The sequence below is a fragment of the Athene cunicularia genome (assembly GCF_003259725.1).
Source record: "Athene cunicularia isolate RWA chromosome 2 unlocalized genomic scaffold, athCun1 chr2_part2, whole genome shotgun sequence".
NCBI lineage: Eukaryota > Metazoa > Chordata > Aves > Strigiformes > Strigidae > Athene > Athene cunicularia.
Genome location: NW_020799096.1, coordinates 10,449,837 through 10,471,545, shown reverse-complemented (window position 1 = coordinate 10,471,545; position 21,709 = coordinate 10,449,837). Strand labels below are relative to the sequence as shown.

General features: G+C 39.4%; 1 protein-coding gene across 6 annotated transcripts in view; it reads right to left on the bottom strand.

The window, feature by feature from the left end:
- Window positions 1-21,709, bottom strand: part of HECW1 (HECT, C2 and WW domain containing E3 ubiquitin protein ligase 1) — a 260,401-nt gene that overhangs the window by 188,873 nt on the left and 49,819 nt on the right. For 5 of the 6 annotated variants that reach the window (XM_026843834.1, XM_026843837.1, XM_026843839.1 and 2 more), the window contains exon 1: window positions 6,476-6,541. The exons of the other annotated variant lie outside the window; for it this stretch is intronic. In XM_026843834.1, the coding sequence (XP_026699635.1) occupies window positions 6,476-6,502 (27 nt within the window). In that variant the 5' untranslated portion in view covers window positions 6,503-6,541. Of the gene's footprint in view, window positions 1-6,475; window positions 6,542-21,709 lie in introns of those variants that run through there. 6 annotated transcript variants of the gene reach the window in all.

Genomic DNA, 21,709 nt, shown 5'->3' with positions numbered 1-21,709 from the left:
CCAGAGCAGAGATTCCCCTGCAGCCCATGGTTTGCAACCATGCAGCCCAGGGAGGACTCCACACCAGAGTGTGCCCAAAGGGTGCCCGAGGGAGGCTGCGCCCCCGTGGGCAGCCCACGCTGGAGCAGGCTCCTGGCAGGAGCTGCGGCCCCGCGGAGAGAGGAGCCCGCGCTGGGGCAGGTTTCTGTCAGGCCTTGTGGCCCCGGGGGGCACCCACGCTGGAGCAGGCTGTGCCTGAGGGGCTGCACCCCGGGGCACGGACCCACGCTGGGGCAGGTCCTCAACAGCTGCAGCCCAGGGCAAGGAGATCGTGGAGAACTGTCTCCCGTGGGAGGGACCCCACGCCGGGGCAGGGGAAGTGTGAGGAGTCCTCCCCCCGAGGCGGCAGGAGCAGCAGCGACAACGTCTGATGAACTGGCCACAGCCCCCGTCCCCGTCCCCCTGCTGCTGGCGGGCAGGAGGTGGGGAAATCAAGAGTAAAGTTAAGCCTGGGAAGAAGGGAGGGATGGGGAAAACATGTTTTTAAGATTTGGGTTTATTTCTCATTATCCTACTCTGATTTGATTGGTAATGAATTAAACTAATTTCCCCAAGTCAAGTCGGGTTTGCCCATAACAGTCACCGGTGAGTGATCTCTCCCTGTCCTTATCTTGACCAACAAGCCTTGCTATATTCTCTCTTCTCTGTCCAGCTGAGGAGGGGAGTGATAGAGCAGCTTTGGTGGGCACCTGGAATCTAGCCAGGGTCAACCCAACCACAGTGCAAGACCTGCAAAGAGAAAAGACAGTAATTTGACAAATTTATCACTTGTAACATTAGCTTAATGGCCACATACTAATGTTTCTGGTACTTTGTCCTCTCAATATTAGTGATAAATTAACTTGGTTGATGTATTTTTCTAACCTTTAACCAGAAGTCAAATGTTTGTATTAAAGACATTCAGGTCTAATTCAGAAAGCATTCCTGGAAACAAAAGCAAACAGCTCTGTTAACAGCAGAATTAATGAAGCTGTTTTCCTGCAGAGCTCTATCCATCATCACCACCAAACCTCTACTGAAGTCCCAGCTTTTTCCTGTCCATTCCTCTGAAAAAAAAAACAAACAACAAACACCCACAGCAAAGGTATAGACAATCCCAGTGACTGTCCTGGCTGCTGGAGCAGGTGACAGATGGGCTCTACCTGCCTTTCCCCTCAGCCCCAACTTGGGTGTCCCTCCTCTTCCCAGCCCTTGAAACCTGTAGAAACTTCATTATCTCAAAGACTCCTCTCTGTTTCACTTGAAATTAGCCAGCAGCTTCAAAAGTAGTTAGCGAAGGGAGTGACAGGTAGATAGAAAGTGCAATCAGAGAAGTCTGATCAGTCCAGGAAGATGGGCTATTAAAAAAATTGTAGACAGCCTCACTGATTTCATTGAGGAAATTCCCTTGTGTGAGTAAACTGCAGAAATAGGTGTTATGATATTTCAAAATCCATTACAAAAACATAACAGAAATCTCAATCAACTTCAGTAGGAACAGGACCTGCTCTAACGTACAACACAACACTCTTCCCTTTCCAGCTCCATTCTTCCTAATTACAGAGTCCAGTGTGTTCTCATCCTGGTGGAAAATTTTAGTTACAAATGAAAGAAAACACATTTATACTTTATGTATATGGATTTAATGACAGATTTCCAGCATATAAATCAATCTGATGTGGGTTTTTTTTTCTCCCATGTTAAAGGAGGCATCAAGTGTGTCATTTTTCTTCAAGAAGCAAAGAAATTCATAGAGGTGAAAACTTAGTGTCATGAAGAATGAACTAATTTAAATTGTACAAATAAGAACAAAAAAATCTCATTCATTTTTTTCAGTTTCAAATTCCCAATGCAATTAAAGTATATATTCACATAAGGGTCAGAGATAACATCTTTGACAGTATACCGCAGAATAATTTTTTTCATTATGCAACTAACTCTGTAAATGGTTTAATATTAATAAACATTTATTGATTTTAATTAGTCTTTTACCATATAGAATTTCACAAAGGAATGGATTTTTTTCAGCCAGTTTCTCTGGTTTTAAAGAGATGGGTCACATTTTGAGAAGACTTAAATTTCCCAGTAAAATCAAAATACTTATGCATGTCAAAACCAAAGTATTTCTGCATAAAGGCAAAGCTGCAAAATGCCATGGAAGCAATGTAGGTGTCCAGTATGGAAATTCTGAAAGTTAAAAGCATATTTGTACTTTACCAAAAGAAATTATAAAGCCTCGTATCTCCGATTTTTTAAAAGAACCATGAGTTTCTAGCTGACAACAGTCAGTAGAGCAACAACAGATTTTAAAGCATCATCAAAACTCCAAAGGCACTAAGTGCAAACATTGTTTCTGATGTCATCAACATACTCTCCTCCAGTACAATGGCTTGTGCATGTGGATCCATGTAAAACTTTTCTGTTCCTCTGAAGTGAATTCAGCCTAGGCCCAATCTTGCCTGTTTTGGATGTGATGGAAAGATTCCTGTTGACTTCAGCAGACTATGAAGTAGATCCTGTCCCATTGGGTCATTCGGGGTTCTTTTAAATTCCTAAATACTCAAGGTTAGCTGTAAAGCACCATCTTCACAGCCTTCTACTTGTGTCATATAATGGGAAGAATAGCAAACTTATCATCAAATTTCCTTGCAAGTGCTCTTTTCCTAATAACTTGAATCATAGAGTTGTTTGGTTGTGCTGGTTTTTAATGCATGTCTTTGCTTCTGCTGGTGCCCTTAAACCCCCTGGTGCTTTCCCAAATGTATAGTTATTGCCTTACAAGGCTGGCAGATAATAAGCAAATACAGATAATTGTTCCTTCAATTAACTGGTGCTGGAAACAGGGACCGACGTAAACAGGAAGAGGGAATTCTGCCAGAAATTAATCTATTTTTTAATTTCTCTATTAAGATAATTATCATCCCAGCCAATATTTGTATTACTCTAATTAAAAAGATATTCCGTAGCTCCACCTCTTTTCCTACCACTGCCTCTCATCTTCTGCCTTTGCCGGGATCACCAGCATCTAAGCTGAGGGTCTATAGGACAAGTGGGGAGGTTTCTTTCATAATTGCAGGTTGGCTCACCACCATCCTTTTTGCACCCAAATGGATGTAGGTGAATCTGCTGGCTCTTCTGCCTATCAGGCAAACATATGAGAAGAGCTGCAAAGTTTAAAACACACTCATTACATCTTTTTCATTATCGTAAGCAAAAAGAAAGGCAATGTGAATGCATAAAGGTACAGTATAAAACACAGGGGTCGCAAAATGCTTTATTTTGGATATGTGGGAAGGCTTTTGGCTGGGAAATAGCTTCCAATACAGGTTCTACCTCTGTGTGCTCTTTTATCAAAAATAATTCCTATAACTGATATTTTTGTTGTTTATTTTTGCTCAAGAACTATACTGAAAAAGAATGTTTGACAGGTTTCTGTATGTTGAGTCTTAAATAAAGCACAGGTAACAAGTCTACACTGTTTGGCACATGAACACCAATAAATCTTTTTTCCATAAGCAACTTGTGTGATTAAAATGATGAACTCCACATGTGCTAAACTCTAATTAAAGGCTTTTTTTTTTTTTTTAATGAAACAAAAAGCACATGTGCTATAGTGGCCACAGATAGATCAAATATAAAGCTCACACAAAAGCTGATTTTTATAAGTGATGGATCAATGTAAGCCCTCTTCCCTAATGATGGACTAAATCCTTCTAAAGCGGAAGGTTAACACGCTGTTCATCATCTCATCTAGAGAAGATCTTTTAAAAGCCAGAAATGACTTGCAGGAGCCACCACATACTAGAGTGCTAACTCCCCTTCTAACTGAGACTTTGCTTTGATTGTGCCATTGACTTACTTTTTTTTTTTTTTTTGGCTGCATTTCTACCTTCTCATTCCAATCTTTTATAGCCTGCATTGAGATTTGGACACTTTAATGAGGCTAGCTTCTCTAGATTGGTTATACAGTTACAGGAGAGAAAACAGTGCTCTGAAATATCACTAGATCACTATCACATGATTTTATTCTGTTAACTATACAGGGTATATGTAGGGCAACTAATTTAAGAAACTAAACTATGTACTTAAACACAGGGCTGAGAATAGCGCTTAGGTTTACTCAAGAAATTTGGAAGAGTCCTGTACTCCCTGTGCTCAGCGAGTCTTCATCCTGCTAACAAATACTGGCATTTATCTCAAATGCCTACATGCAGCTCAAAAAGGCTTATCTGAAAGGTCAAGTAAATGCCCTTGCAGGTACATATTATTCATTGTCATAGACTAAATCGTGCACCTGGTTTGCTTTTCCTGAAGTACTCCATACTGAGACAGAGAGGGAAACTTTTTTTTTTTTTTAAATAATGACAATAAATGGTCAGTAACGGCTGGAAATACTGTTAAAAACTTGGTTCAACATGCTTTTTACAGGGAATGAGGAAAGGGGATGAAGGACAGGGGACTGAGGAACGACTTTCTTTAATTTAAAAAGTGTTTTGAGTTTTCTTTTCCTCCGTACATAGAGGAGAGTGGTAGAAACAGAGCCAAAGCTGCATTTTCAGTTAATGATTTTTGTCAATCAAAAGTGATATATCTAATAGACAGCACTTTGTGACAAGTACTTATGATTTGTATCTCTCTGGTGCCTCTGAATACAGCTGTCCACATAGACTGGAGACCAAACTTCTCTGAAAGACTCCCCTGAGGAAACAAAGCATCACAGCCAGTTGAATATGCTGGAGCAGGTAGTTAGTTTATTCTCTTCCTGCTGTCATGTAAGCAACCTATGTCTGGCAGGATTCTTGGTGGAAGTATTTAATACAACTTCCAGTATCTCCTGTGTGTTGTACGTAAGGGCCCAAATTTGTTAAGACACTTCGGTAGCCATGAGAGATGCGCTTCTTTAAAACTTGGGAAGATTCATCACCATACATGAACTTGAAAATGCTGCAAAATGTATTATGCACTCTGCTTTACTAAAAAAACCCTATTCTCAATCATTTTAATATAATTTTTGCTATTAAATATGCCCTTCCTTTTGAGACTCTTCACCTGAGAAAAAACATGCAACCCTACATCATCTTTTGGGGGGGATATTTAATTTAGTTTTAGGACTGTGGCCTAGTTGAAATAGATTTTTTTTTTACACAATTATAAAAGAAACTGCCAAATACCTCTGAAGATGTACTTACCTGATGCAATAGCTGCTAAATTCAAATTGTCATGTGAAATGTCAGGTTGTGAATAGTTTTCATAAGCTAGAACATTCAAGGATTACTTTTCACCAGTCTTCCTTGACTCTTCATCACATTTTTTGAGACTGTATGCACATACATCCAAGAAAGTTTCACACTGCATTTAGTGTAGAATACCAGTGAGTTTGCAGCTATGAAAAGGTGAAAGAAGTGGTGCTGGACACGGTCACACAGATTTTCAGTTGTTATCGTCAAGAGGCAGCACGTATTTCCTCAGCAATTACAGCACTGTTTAATTTGCACAGAGGCTCAAAATAGCCCCCAGTAAAACTACCAGAGCCTGAGGCTCTCACTGGCTACTACAAAGTGCAAAACGTAACACTGAAAGGATACGTCCTCATGAAACTTGGAAAAACATGACGACCTACTACATAAGTGGTTGTTCACTGAATTCTTACTCTTCACAGAATTAAAGTTGTTTGGATGATTAATAACAAAGAAAGATGTAGAAGCAAACACACAAACAAATGCCCCAATCATAACAACATTTCAATGACAGAAATAACACCAGGTAAGCTTTAATGCACATTCTGGCTCTCTTTGATAACGCATAACCATTCAGAAGACTAAGCTATGCGGGAAGATGCATACAGCAGCAGTGTGTTATGCATGCACATAATCTCGCAGGTTCCTCTAGTAAGTGGTTAGTGCCAGTCAGACATTCCTGCATCTCACACATTAGTGTCTACCGTGATGGCTGATTTGTGTGTCGTGATGACTCAGAATTAATTCACGGTTAGAAGCTGCAGGTTTCAGAAAATGCCTTGTGAAGGTGAGTGGTTGATGCATTCTGTGCTTTGCCTACGCATGGATGCGTGCAACTGCCATGTTACAGTTGCCTGCTGCTCCCAGGACCTCCTTGCTATGGTCTTATAATTACCATGTCTCGATTCAGTAAGAAATCTTGGGCAGGTCACAGAAAACAAAACCAACACTGACATCAGATGGATGCTTAGCAGGTTACAAAAAAAAAAAAAAAAAAAGAAAACAAAACATAAACAACAAAAGATCACTTCAAATGAAGCTTGATTGGACGTGTTGTTGAAAAGGTGCTCGAATTACCTGAATTACTTTGTTTGATCTTAAACATGGACCGGGGGCAGCTGCAACGAGCTCCGAGCTTTGGCACATTCCATTATATGAATGATAGTGAATTTATAATGGAATGATATGGATGGGTTTTATAATCAGAAAAACACACTGACCTTAACACTACACAGGTGGAGCAGCATAATGACCCGCCAATTGTAAGCGCATCAATTCCTGGGGAAAAGTTCAATGAGGTTAACTCAGCATGTATCCCATAACCAACATAAGCGACATTTTAAAACATTGTTTATTTCCACCAAAACCTGTCTTCGCCAACATTTTATTAACCGATTGTTTCATTGTTCAGTACTGAATATATCTTACCCATGTTAACATTGAACTACATTATGTTCCAGTAGAGCTAGACGTTGTCATACACTTCGATGCTGAAATACATGTGTTTAAAGAAAAAAAACACCACAACAAAAAAACAATGGTAACTACAAGAAACTTTTCAGATTGTATGATATTAAGCATCATATTCATTTCATTTAGAAAGAAACTGAAAGAAGACAAAAAGATACCATCAGCAGACCTTCAGCTTCACTGCAAAATCCTCACACGGAGTGAGCTCGGATGAGTGTCAGCCAACCAGCATTTCCGCTTCCCATCAATTTATTTGAAACCTTTGATATACGTGAGGACCAGCCACAAAGGAAATAAATTTCAGTGTACCATATTGGAGCTGACTGCATATCCAACCTAGTTCAAATAGTCCGAGGTCAGACTGCAAAATACAGTGAACAAAATTCTGCATCTCTAATCAACCACAACCAGTTTTTAAAATCCCACACACTGCAAAACTATACAGAGAGAAGCTATTAAACAGAGAGAAGCTTAAATCTGAATCACAGAGAGCTAATCAGTAAGGAGAGAAGGCTCTCCAAATATACAGTAATAAAACCTTAAATTAAAAAAAAAAAAAAGTGAAAGATAGCCACAATTCAGCCACAACAACGTCTGTACTTCAGCTCATTCTTCCTCCTTCTCTTTTGTGACCAGGGCACGCTGACACTTTACAGCTTCTCCACAGCACTAGCAGGGAAAGCACCACAGCAACAGGCAGTCTGATACCCCATCTCACATCACACACGTCTGGAGACTGTTGTCCCACCCTGATGTCCATCCCCACTATCAGTTTCTGCTGTGCACTCAATGACAACAGCTGGGAAGGCAAAAAAAACCCCAGTCTTATAACATGATTGAAACCACTAGTAAAATTGTCAATTCAACACAAGCATGGAAATGAAGAAGAGAACCAACAGTGATGGGCAAGGTAGTGGATTTAGGAAAATGTTCTACTGTTCAGAAATGTTCAGCTAAAAAAAAAAAAAAGTGTATAAACCAAAACAATGCCATTTGATCATACTCCCCTGAGATTAAAAGCCTTTCAAAACACAGCCATGATATGAAATAAAATAAAAGTACACATTGCTTTGTCAACTCCCTCTGCCTTTCAAAAGGCACTAAAACTGATGGACACACCCATTTTTAGTCCCAGATTTACCAACTGCCTATAGTCTGGTGGCCCTTTGCTTTTACTGAAAAAGCATATTTACACTGGAAAAAGTAGGGTGATCCCAAAGTTGGGCAAAGAGCCACATCATCTTTAAAGACAATTTCAGATAAATTAATCCACACGCACACTTTTTTCAGCATCTGTTAGGAGCGCACAAAGCAAACTCTTCCAAATAAGAAGGACTGTAAAACTACTTCGCACAATCACATTCAAGATGAATTTTCTTCAGCCACACAGAAGCTGATTGTAGACTTAACAGCTTCGCCCATAGCAAAAAGCAATATACTCCAGTATTTTCCTTAACATCTCTGCTGTTAGTGATTTGGGATAAAAGCACAGGCCTCTTCTTAAACCAATTCTAATGCAGTTTCCACAGAGAGAAAGCTTCATTCTCCACAGCCAATGTGAAAAACCCCCAGCCCCACTCCTACCTTCAAAGCCACCCACACCGTACCACCAGGTTATGCAGACCAGGGATGTTGCACAACCAAATTAAAACTCTGGAGTGAGGATGAGCTCCCAGACACGCACCCCCCTGGCCTCATGCTGTACTGAGCGTGGCTGCAGTGCACACAACACAACCCCAAGGTTTTGCAATAAATGAAGTTTTCTCCTCCCTCCATCCTCAAAGTGTTCTCAAGTCACTTAGTTTCAGAATGGGAAGAGAAAATAAGCTGATATACCTATCAACTGCCTAACACATCATGCAAAAGCTATACTGAGCCACTGACAGCATTTTTTGCCGAGATAGCATGTGTTGTGATACCTTCACATATTTAATCCAGAAAGAAGAGGTTTTATAGCGAGCCTGACAGAAGCCCCAGCTGCAGTCACCCCATCCAACCATGAAAACCCCATGGGGCAGCGGAGCTCCAGTGTCACGCTGGGGCTGGGGCTCTGGCCACCTGCAGTGTATTTGCACCCCTGCTCCAGGACAAGTGGCACATGTGCCTCTATGTGTTCAAACTTTAACAGCAATAGATAGGAAAAGCGCCCTCACATATGAATAGATTTACTCAGGGGTACATTTATGTTAAATGAAGTGCTTCAAAAATGTAATTATAGTTGAAGTGCACTTCAGGTAAATTGGAGAGCCTGTGATCAGATGACTGTCATTGCTCTGATGAACACTATTTTCTGGATTTCTTTGTGTCTGTCTCTGGTCACCTATGAACTCCTGGCTTTACAGCTGGATTGCACATCTCATGGCACTTTTGTTCAGTTTTCATGGGGCACTCATAGAGCATTTGCCCTCTCCTTCTCAGTCCATGACTGGGTCTGCCAGTTGCTATTGCAGTGAAAGACTAAAAAGCACTCATTTCAGTTAATACATATACAAACACATCATCTCAAGGGCCAGGAAAATCAGTAGTATCATGTTTCAAAATGTATGCTAAAGAGGTGAGAAGAATAGACTAAAGAATACAGGAGCTGTGTGCTGTTTGTGTTGACACTACTCACAGCCTGAGTACCTATTCATTTTCTGGCTGGGAACAGAATTTTTCAACAAAATCAGCTCTGCATCCACAGAAAATGAGTAGTTTCTTCTGAGCTCTCTGTACGAGATCATGATGATCCAGGAAAAAAGTGAAAAGTAGGAAGGAGAGTGCACTCTGCAGTGAAGTTCTAACTTATTTCTCCTTCTGAAAACACTGTCAAAATCAAGTTGATTCAATTGATGTTTACTACCTCCCCGATTTCTGTTTTTATCTCTCTCACCTCTTCTAGCACCTTCTCTTTCATCACCCATCATGTAACATTAAGGTTTCTTGATTACTATCCAGCTCTGACAAGCCCAGCCATGCTGCAGCTCCTCCCCCTTCAGGTTTCTTTTTATCTTCCCTTCTCCTCCTCCACTTTTCATTCCCCTCTGGTTTGTCCCTCTCCCTACAGAAGCCATTGCTAATCTCTGCAGCTGACACTTGACCCCTCCATCCTGTCTCTTAAGCAGTGTCTGAGTACCTTCTCTTTTTTCCTGCTTATCGTACATGTATATTAACATCATCTTTATGCATGCCATGCCCTGCCTGAAGCAATCCCAAGACTCACAAGCCTGCTGGTACCTGCCATCTTATTTCAAATCCCTACTAAAACCCACTTTTTGGTACTGTTTAGGAAATAAAAATTGAAACCCTGGTGACGGTAAAGCTGGCATGTAAATAACTAAAACCAATACCTGTTTTACATGCCTACATACATGTACACACATCTACTTGTACATGACTACATTTCTACAGTCTCCTTGCCTCCTGCTGCTGCCCTGGCTGTTTATATCGCTTGCTCTTAGCCCACGTACTGTTCAGTGCCTTGGGGTAGTTTGTACAGTAATTAGCCCAACAGATCTCCAGTCATGATGTGCAGTACTGGTTAATAACAGTTCAGTCTTTGCAAAAAAAACAACCCATCCGAGGCTGAAAAATTATTTAATTCAGTGGTCAACAGCTTGTTTATAGAGACAGCGAATAGTTGTGCTCAGTATAACACCACCTGCACAGGAGCTGACAGACGACAAGCAGCTGCCCAACTATTACGCCACCACTTCAGACTGAGATGGAGCACCACACCCAGCCACGCCAACAGAAAAAACAACACGCTTTTCCATCAATAAACAATTCTGTTAACAGAAAAGCAGACATGTTCTTCCTGCAGATATGCTTTTCTGCTCCTGTCACTCCCTTCTTCGTTAGCCCCTGCCAATATCAGCCCCAGTATGCTGTTAATTAACAGCTGCCCGCTGCATAGTTTAAACATTATCTTTGCATTGAAGGGATTGAAATGACACTGAAGAGAGAAGAATTATTTTTTTAACCTCAAGTGATTGATATTTGAAAGGTATATCAATTTTTATAAAGATAAAACAAACAAAAGGTAGCACTAGTTATTTAAGCTAGAAGTGTTCCTTCTATCTTAACAAATGAAAACATGTAAAAGAAACTCCTGTATTTTTCAATTTTGCTAGTTATACCTGCTAGCTGATGCCATTATTTTAACACACCTCACTATGGCAGGAAATAGGTAAAATCTCTTTGAATAAATGCTTAGGTTTGTGACTGCAAAACAAATACTAACACATTCTCATGTATAAATTAGCCAAACATCTCACAAACCAGTATACAAATGAGACATTTTCTTTTCCCTTCACTAGACAAAAAGAAAAATAACGTCATCAGAAAAATAATTAATATGTTAATTGAGGATTTTAATTGCCCAGAGACAAACATTAGTTGCCTTGAAATCTGGCTCAACATCACAGTTACATCTGTTGTGGAAAGCACTCTAGCTTTTTCAAGTAAAGACACAAAAATCTGTACATATTAATATAAAATTAAACCTCTGATTGTCTTACACCAAAGGCAAATTAAAAAGATAGCAACATCTTCATGCCATTTTGAGGTAAGATCCTCCATTTGCTAATCTGAAAATCTGTACATATTGTTCTCAATTTGCAGCCCAGGCTTGGAAGGCATCAGATAGTAATACTAACAACAAATAGGTGACATTATTATAAAAGCTGTATTATAATCTGTTATATTTGGGGGTTGGTCTAGATGATCTTTAAAGGCCCCTTCCAACCCAAACCATTCTGTGATTAAATGTTGATACAGCACCTAGGTCCTGAACCAAGATCCTTCATGAAGCAAGGAGACATATGAGCATAGAACAAAACCTGTGATTTCTGTCCCCAGTGAGGTGACATCTCAACACATGCCTGATAAAATCCTGAGATGAACAGAGACTGAAGAGAAAATGAGATGGTATTCACTACTGTAGGAAGCTGTACTTAGGACAGACACCAACTGTTTGTCAAAATGTTCAGAAAGGAGTTTTAGAAAGAGGGAAACAGGATGATAGAGTATTTCCTTTGCCTGACATGCAGGAAGAACAGCAAAGGAAGAGCCTGTGAAGATTTACTGAAAGGGGTGGGGGGTCAAGAATTCCAGGGATGTTGGCAATGAAGGCTGATCAACAGTGGTGCTGAACTCCTGGTGGGGAAGGAAAGAAGGAAGGGTGTCCACAGGTCACAAATTCCTCTGAAGATGAGCAGCTGTTTGATATATTCTACCGAAACAGGAGCGACCAAAGCAAAAAGGGGTCTGAGAGAGAGAGAAAATACAGTCAGAGGAACATGCTCTGTAGGTAGAGGATGCTTCCAGCAATACTGTGGATAGATACAAAGTGAGGCGTGTCCATTCCTACAAAGGATATTGCAATAATGGAGGCTCCAGAGAATGAAACACTAGACAGCAATGAACTGGAGAGCTCCAGAAACCTTCTGCAGAGCCCATCTCAACCAACCAATTTATTTCCACAACCAACCAATTTATTTCTAGCATCTTTTCTTATCCTCAATGGAGACATCAAGTTCTGAAAGAGCATGAAATTCTTCTTGCTTTGGTTTCCAGAGGCTTTGCAACAACCTCTCCCTCCTTCTCTGGATTCTGTCAGGCTATTCCCCAAACTCCTTGGCTGTATATTGTGCATTGATGGCGCACAATGAAAACTAAAGCAAGTTGGTATTATTGCACCAGTAGGAAATGTCTCAGTTAGGGTTGATGTTTCTGCATCATCAACATTAGGTATCCCCTTCTCATATGTAGTGAAACAATGCATATGCCCGTTTCCACCTAACATTTTGGACAGCAATGATGTTTTCCAGGAAAAGTAGTCCATAGATATTTTTGATTATTTGTTCCACTTTTTTCTTCTTTATATGAAGTAAATTTCAAGCTGATAACAGGCATCAACAGTTCAACCACTTGGCACAAAAGACTTCTGCAAGTTCTGGGACAGTTTCAGGAACAGCAGCTGCCAAACTTCTCCTAGGGCTCTGCCACTGCGACTCAACAATGGCCTGAGTAGAAAATTTTGCTTGACAAGGTGGAACTTTGTACACCACCCCATTTTCGGATGGAGTAATTTCTCATCGCTCCACTGGCTCCAACGTGCTATAATTAACAACGGGTTGAAGGGACTGGCTTCAAGTCTTCAGCCTCTCCCCGACAATCGTGATTTTCCTAGTGATGTGGATACTTGGCAGTACACTGACTTAAGTAGAAAAACAGTTTAACACAGTCAATCAGCCATTTGTGAAATGAAGTTGGATCTGGATTGCTGTCCTACAGGATCAATGGAACACTAACATCTGTAGATGAGTTAATGCTTACCAAATGAATTTTATCACGGAACAAACTGTAAATGTCAAGCACAAGGAAACCAGACCCATCGCCCAAAGAACTAGGCATGAATGAACAGTCACATTTGCATCCCTTATTCTGACTCTATAACCCCATACTCACAAATGCAATTTCAGGGTCTATCTAGAAGCATCCTTCTGTTAGAGCAGAAAGAGATGAGGGAATACAGCAGATTTGAACAAACAGCACACGTGACAGTCATGCAGTAAACTATTATGGTATTTTGTATTTAAGCAAGATGTTAAAGCTATTAGACCTACAGCAGGAAAAGGTACAAGACAGAAAACATTATTTAGCACTGCCTAAATGCCATTACTCCCCTCTGACTGCAACAAACCACACAAGCCTGTGTCTGCAAAGCAGCATGCCTCAAGTATAACAAATTGCTTCTGGACCTCTCTGGAGCTGGCAATCTCCTCAACTTATCTGATGAATTGTGACACAGAAACATCCAACTATTTACCAGCAGCATCTTCCCCAACTGCTCAGTGCAATGATCAGTATCTGCAAAATACAGCTTACATTTAATTGGGAAAAAAAAAAGGAATAAAAAAGCAAGCAGCAAGCCCAGCAATAACAAGCTTCTACTGTAAATGATAAATAACCAAACCTTTTTACTCGTCTCTAAACCACCACCAGAAATCTTAAGGCTACGCTGCCACAACGTGAACCCTCCTAACTGCTATGCAGGCAGCAGACAAGGCTCAGCATCCTTATTGTTTCAGTGGAATTACCCTGCGCCCCACTGCAGATATAACCATGTGCTATAAAACAACAAACTGGCACTATCTATGCCAGTCATGAATTACCATATTAAATACTGGGTTTGGGTAGTTTACTAAACATGGAAGTTATGGTAAACAGATGTTTGCAATGGATACACTATATAAAAGGATTTTGCAAACTCTGGGCCAGGCTGTGATGCACTAAACTTTTATTTGATTTCCCATAAACACTGGCAAAGGTTAACACAACAGCAGCTCTGTGAGTCATATTTAGAATTGCACCATTCACTTCTTCAAAGCAATATTTACAGGCCAAGTTGTTAATGGAAGATATAAAAAGGAAGAGATTGAAGATCTTTTTTTCCTCCTTAGAAAAAAAAATAATTGCCAAACCAGAAGCATTATTTCTGCTAACTGGTTGGCTCCAGCTTGCTCTGCATAAAACCTCTTGGGGAGCACCTGCATCAAGTCTCCAACAGGCATGTTCTTGGGAACCCAGAAAGTAGAAACTATTGCCATCTCTGAAGTTACAAGCAAGCTAAACATCCAAATGAGCTGAAATTTTCTACATGGATGAAACATAAAGCCACGATGATTACTGGATATTGGTAATCACTAATTATTTACCCAGCAGTCCACTTCCACAGCATTTCAAGCTGGCTATAAAGAAAAGATTTTTATTCTTAGTAAAAGCGATATATCGGATATCAGTCAGGCAGATAAAAGATGACACTAGGCTTTATAGAAAGCCACTGAAGAAGGCAAGTGCTATTTCTCAAGTGGACAGACTTGAGAAGGGCAGGGCATGTTCACCAGAGGAAAAAAGAAAACAGCTTATCTTCATAGAACCTTGCCTACAGGGACAACAGCCCAGTATGTCCTACCTAGGCTGCTAACTTCCCCCTCCTTGCCATGCACTATCTTCTATATGGAAGGAGCAAGATGCAACACACTTTTAAAATGGGCCACTTGGATAATTCCTATCCAAACAGGGTCAGACCAGCAATGTTCTGTCTTCTCCTGAGGTATCTCAGATAGTCTTCAAAACATGACCTGGATGAAACAGTTACTTGCAGTTGATGATGTCCTTTTATTTTTCGTAAGACTTAAGAAGTACTAGGGGGAAACTCCTGCACTGCTGAAGTTGATTATAATTTGCTATTCACTTCTAGGGTGAAACATTGGCCCCACTAATTATACCTTGCTTCTCCATTAATTGTACCCTATAAAAAGGGGCAGCAGATTAATTGAAAAAGAAAGTCAAAGCAAGGTCTTACTTTCATAAGTGTGACAGTAGTTGATTTTTTTTTTCTTTTAAGAATTGAAATTAAGTGACTAAAACTCTCAGAAAAATACATATCAAAGATACAAGTAAAAAAATCATTTCTATCTCTGCCTTCCATACTGTTACTTCCCATAATGCACTAAGAACAAGGGGCTAAGTCAAAATAACTTCTGAGTACAATATTTTCCAAAACAACTTATTTACTTGACTACATTTCATCTTTTCTGTAACCCTGAGAATTTAAAGGACAGTTTTACCCAAAAAGATAAGCAAATACGTAATGATTTTTTTTTTTCCCCCCCCCAGAGAAACTGATTGATTTCTTCTTCTGCTCTCCCCGGACCTGCTTAAGATCACTTCTAGATATAAAACACCTGCAATGCCATGAGGAAGACAGTAAGATTTTCTTATAAACTTATAATTCAGTTGACCCCTGTGGACTACAGGTTCTCTAGGAGTTCACCAAGATCCCTAAACTGACTTAAGATGAGCTGAGGATTTCAAGAATATCCATTTCTGTCTCTTCATGGATAACAGCTTAGAGCAATATAAAAAACCCCATCAGAGCAGGAAAAAATAAAATGCATCTTTTCAGAGAGAATTCTGTATGAATAGTAAGAACAATAAGAAATTCTTACCAGTTCCTAAACAACACTGTCAGGTGAAACTACCACTCTAGATGTAAAAGTTCCCCATAAGCATAAAGCAAGATTAAGTGTTGAACTTGAAAGTAATTTTGCATGCATGTTTCCAGTGTCCCGTGATTGCTGTCTTAAAGAAATCTCCCATGTATCATATAGGTTTTTTCTGTCATTGGTTCTCTGCCTAGTTTGATCCTAAAAGGCATGTGCACTTACATGTACAACTTCTCCCTGCTCATACTCTATTCTCTACAGTTGGTGCTTACAAAGGTTCCAAAGACTCATTTCCTTGGTGCAGTACCTTCTTGCCTCAGCCTATGCCTCTAATCATTCCACCTCAGTTGCATGGACATGATTTCAAAAACACAAGTTAAAAAGTCCTGTTAAACACCCTACTCATTTATGGTATTGTTCTATTACCTTGAAAACGAGATTCCTCCATTACCCCCAAAAAAACCCAAACCAAAAAAACAAACAAGCCATCATCTGATACCACACAAAATTTACCACATCTATAGCTTAAACAACATACTACTAATTGCATTTTTTTTTCCTGGATGCTATAGGCATACAATACTTTATGTTTGGCTTATTTGTATGATAGTTGAAGACAATGTATGAAAAACCATCTTATTTAAACAACCTGATTAAAAATCCTTCCAGTATACTAATTTTTGGGTTACACTAGTGGCTAAGATGAAAGGATCAGTATGCTATCTGATGCCAAGACTTCACACCAGAGTCATCTGACTGTAAAGAACATTAGTGCGTGATATAAAAAACCCTAACATGTTCACAATAATCTTTCCTTTTGATTCAAAACAAGGAGTTAATTCCCCCCCCCCTTTCTTAATATGACTTATTATACATGATCATTTCCTTGTTTTGGTGTATTCTTCTATTCTTTTGGTACTCTTTAACCATCCTAAAAAGATTATTTGGTACAGCAAGATTGCTCTTTCCTCTTCTGACATTAAAAAACTCTGAAGTTGTACATGGCTGGATCTGAAGACACAGTTGGAACTGTCTTCCAGTAATAGAAAATGAAATTACACCACTGTTTTGTGTAGTCTAGTCTGAGTCTAATCACCAGATTTGTTAAAACTAAGGCTAGCTCCATCTCTAGAGACCATATCATGTCTGACCACAAATGATGGGGCCAGGCAGAGGATTCTGCAGATTGTTTCTGTGGCCTGTGACAGGAGACCACACTGGGCACTTTATTAGTCTCAGCCTGGCCTCACCACTTACAAGGACACAGTAGGTAATCCTCTAAGAGCACAGCCAACCCATGTGGATCCATCAAGGGATGGGTAACAGTGGTGGGAGCAGGGGATGGCTGACGGCACTACGCTGAGCTCTCTTGGCAGCCAGCTCCTGTAGCAGTGCCCATGCAGAGAGGGAGCATGGAGGGATGGGGCAGGAGATGAAAAACCCTGACCAAATCCTTGTCACCAGACAGTCGGGGGTGCCAAGCTGCAGAAGGCGCTAAGTATGAAAGTGATGCAACATCCACTTTAAATCAGGAAACAGATTTTTTGCCCCCTCTCCCTCCAGTGCTGCACTTCAAGCCTGGCCATCGGACTTGACACAAGCACGCTTGTTGAATGTTGTACAGCACATCAAGGTCCCATCCCCTGGAGTCCGCAGTGGCTGGCAGCTATTATTATTACTCTTAAAGTGCATGCTATCATCTCAGGGGGGTTGAACTGAAGTGGCTGTCCTGGAAATAGTCCATCTCCTCATTTGTACAGCCATTGCTCAAGCAGCATGGAGTGGAGGAGCTTGAAAAATAAGCGGTGCCCGGGGCAGTCCTATCTATTGCCTCTTACACAGCCTAGCCTGTTTCTCACATTATACATGCACCAAATTTGTGTCGATGACAGTTCTACCTGATGTACCAGCCCCTTATCTCCAATGTGCATGTTTACCTGATCGCATGAGATTGTTGCAGCTATGTGGGTTTGCAGCTAGAACAACCTCTGCAAAATGCAGTCTGCAGAGGTAGATATTTTTTAATCTATATTACATCATTATAAATAGACTTGAGAGCTAAATCCTGGAACTAGCCCATGGTATTAATTCTAATTTAGTTTGGGCCCAATTCCAAATGGGTGACTATGCATGCAAACATTCATCTAAGTGTACAATTGGCTGTTATGAACACAAAATTATTTCTTGTGCTCATGCATGCATAATTTACATGCACTAATTTAGATACCAAAGTAATTCTCTAGTAGAATTCCAGCAATCAGATTTAACTTGAAGACTGCTGTTAAAAATAAATAAATAAATAATCACAGTAGTATATTCTTTAGCCAAAGGAAAAATAAAAAGGAAGTAACTGAGAAATCCATTGCTGCTTCTGTAACTAAAAAAACCTTCAGTACAAACCTATCATTTTTCAGTTGACTGATGGGGGTTTTCTTTCCTCCTCCAAATCCCCCAGTTAATTTCCCCCATTAATACATAATTTATACATATTCTAGATTATAAGCATAGTCACCCATTAAAAATAATCATCAGGATGTGAATATTGTTAATTAGTATGCTTTCTATCTGGTGTATCTGAGTTTCATGATTACACGCACAAAAACCAAAATTCCTCTCAGAAACCAATACTTAACATTTCAGTTTTGAAATGAAATACCAAACAAATGAACCCAGTGAACCACAAGTGATCTATGAATCATAACTTGTATTAAGGAAACTGAGAAAAGGAGGTTAGGCAAATTGTGCTGATGCACAAACAAAGTGGAATTATTTCTCTCCAGGTGACTGTCATGATAAAGTTGTTTGTGTCTTTTCCAAAATAAACCAATAAACATTGATTAAACATGTGTCAGATCAGCTGCCTGGAATACTGCATTTTTTAACAGGATCATATAGAAATCATGCAAAAATCATCATCAAGCACGCAATTAGCACAGGAGTACCCTGGAAACAGGACCTATGCAATCAAAGATAGACTGATTTTTCCATGGACTATTTTTTTTTAAAGTTACAAGACAGTTTTAAGAGAACTCTGTATTTTGGAATGTGCGAGGTTTGTTTTTTAATAACTCACTTCTACCGGTCTGAGCATTTGCTTCCATAAAAAGTGCTTGAAAAGTTAGTTATTTTCTAAGTCACGCAATCAAGATGTTAATTTGTAAAGTAAAATCCAAAGACTGGTGTTCATTCAAGTCAAGTAAATTTACTCTTGACTGTAACTCAGGTGGAAACAGGCCTTGTACGTGACAATATACATGAATGGGAAATGTTTTCAAAAATAACTTCTCATCACATAGGCTTCCCAGAGCTATTGATTCTGCATACAAGCAGCAAAATATAATCTGGAATTTCCTCTGCTTCTTTCATTGTCCTTCATTACTATTCTCTGTGATCAGACCGCACTTAGAAACGTGCTGAGACCTTTTATATTCAATTAGCAGAGGTGGAAATTACCTTACCAAAACCAAAGGTGTAGCAATTTCAATTCAGCAATTTATGGCATATTCTTAACTGTAAGAATAAAACTATCAAAGCTAGTCAAATCAATTATACATGTGTTTGTAATCAAGCTGGCATTTAAGAATACAATCAATATTACTTGTTAGAGTTTGTTACTTGTGGGCATTTGGGGAAATACATGCTGGAAGATTCATTCTGCATTTCAGCCTTTTGGAGGGAACAGAATCCAGCAGTAATTCATTTTTCAATTTGAACAAATATTTATATGACGATGTTGAGTGAGCCTTGATTTATTTTTTTTTATATATAAATACAAAAATGTGTGTACATGCACATATATGTATGCAGATATATATATATGCTTATTTGTCAGTGTAACTTATACATGATGTCTCTCTACAGATTATTTTTTTTTTAAAAGCACTCCTTACTATTAGAATAGCAAATTAAAGTGAGATTTTATTTATAGTAACATAAAAGATAAGGAGCTGTTCATTAAATGAACTGAAAGGGCGCATTTTTCCATCACAGAACACTTCTGAGCATTTCAACTTGCGTTGTTGATACTTTACGTCTGGCAGTTTCTCCAGCCATCATGGTGTTTTTCAGTCTAGTGGAAATATGCTCTTCAGGTCTTATTCAGAGGCAACAAAGGAAAAGATCTGAGTTGTGAGCAAGAGTAATGCAAATATTTGGCAAAAAACTACGGTTCTCTATGTCAGAGTGTTCAATGGGTTTTGGGGTGAGGGGATAAATAGCAGAGTTAGTTACTAAAATTTAATTGCAGCTTTTACAATATTTGGTATTCTTAAAAAAAACCCCAACCCTGAAGCTATATGAACAAGTAAAAATCTTTCTGTATTGTGAATTTCTAGCTTTAATTTTCCAGAGAATTTGAAAAAGGTCAAAGCCTAAAAGTCAGAAGACAAACTTAAAAGAGGTCTTCCTTCCCACAAACCTCATTTTCTCCTAAGATAATTTCTTAGCGTTTGGATCTTGACTCATGTTTTTAAGCACTTGAGATGGTCACTAAAGAATTAGAGATAAAAGAAACTAAGATGCAAGTGCGGAGCTTGAAGAGGAAGAGATTTGTGCATTGACTTGTGCGCTGCACAGAGGGATGCCGAACTGGCATCCTAACTCAACACTAACTCATGTGATGCTGCCCTGGCTGTCCCCCTTCCAGCTCACAGCATGGATGCACCTGAGAGCCAGGCAGATAAAGAATGTGAGCACATCTAGAGAGACTGAATGGGGCAGGCAGGAAGCCTTAAGACATCTGTCATTCATAGAAAGGCCTTTTCCCTAACCAATTCCTGTCTTGCAAAAAGCAGAAAGGACAGCATAGCATTTCTCATCTAGCCATCAACTGTAACTTCAACTAAAACCACACTGTATAAGATAACAAAACTGTAAGAAGCCTGGCCAAGAACTTTTTCTTCAAGAGAGACAGGCTAACACCCATGGTGGAAAAACATACAGCCAACAAGATGCTCCCAAAAGATACAGATTTAGGTGATGGCTATTTTCAGTATACTTGGGCCTAAGGTCATTCTCCTCCCTTTCAGTCTTGGATTTTCAGAGACTGACAACTCTGTTGCAAAAGACTGCATCCCACTGAGATCTGTCAAATGCACTCAGCCTGGGAAGAAATATTAGTCTGGGTCCTGCAAACATCTGTACATGTGCATAACTTAGAGCATGCCTGAGTGCAAAGCCATTTACTTGCCAGAATGTCTGTAGGAAGGGGCAATGGGTATGAAAAATATGTGAACAAACAATTTTAATAGTTTATGTGAACAAATAATTTTAATAGTTTATCACTCAACCAAATCTTAGTGGAATTTCATGTATGGCAAAGACAAGACACTTTATGACCTCAAGTGCCTTCTCCCTTCCAAACTAAAAAAGCTTCTTCAGAAAAAAAGAAGTGGTTTCACTGTCTCAGAAAAGGTTTCCAAAACATTCTTACAATTGAAAGTTTTAATAAAATAATTACAGAGATTGCACATAGAGTTTCTGCAATTCTTTCTTCTGCAGTAAACGCACTACAAAAGCAACACAAAATACATTGAAATCTACTGGCTATTTTATCCGCTTTGTCACACCAATTTCACATTCACCTGTAGATTTGGAATCAAAGCAATTACATCAGGTTAGCAGTGATGCCGTGAAGTAGGGAATCACACCCTTCACATTCATACATGTTCCACTCTAGCAGAAAGTAAAATGAGCACTACATTTTCCAAAGGCTAAAACTCCATGGTTTTTTCCTAATAACAATTTTAATTACTCATTAATTTATTATGAATAGCTATAAGCAGTGAAACTCTTAAGAGATTCATTTGGCATACATAGATCAAAAAGATTCCTTTTGGCAAAAAGTATCCAAACTTCCTCATTATGCAACTTTTGCTTTTTCCCCACCAGCAGTTGTATTTTAAGAAATATGTGTCCATATATGAACTAGGTTTAAGAATTAAAAGTATCTGGTGAAAACCAGAAAAGCTTCCCATCAGATTTAATCAGATT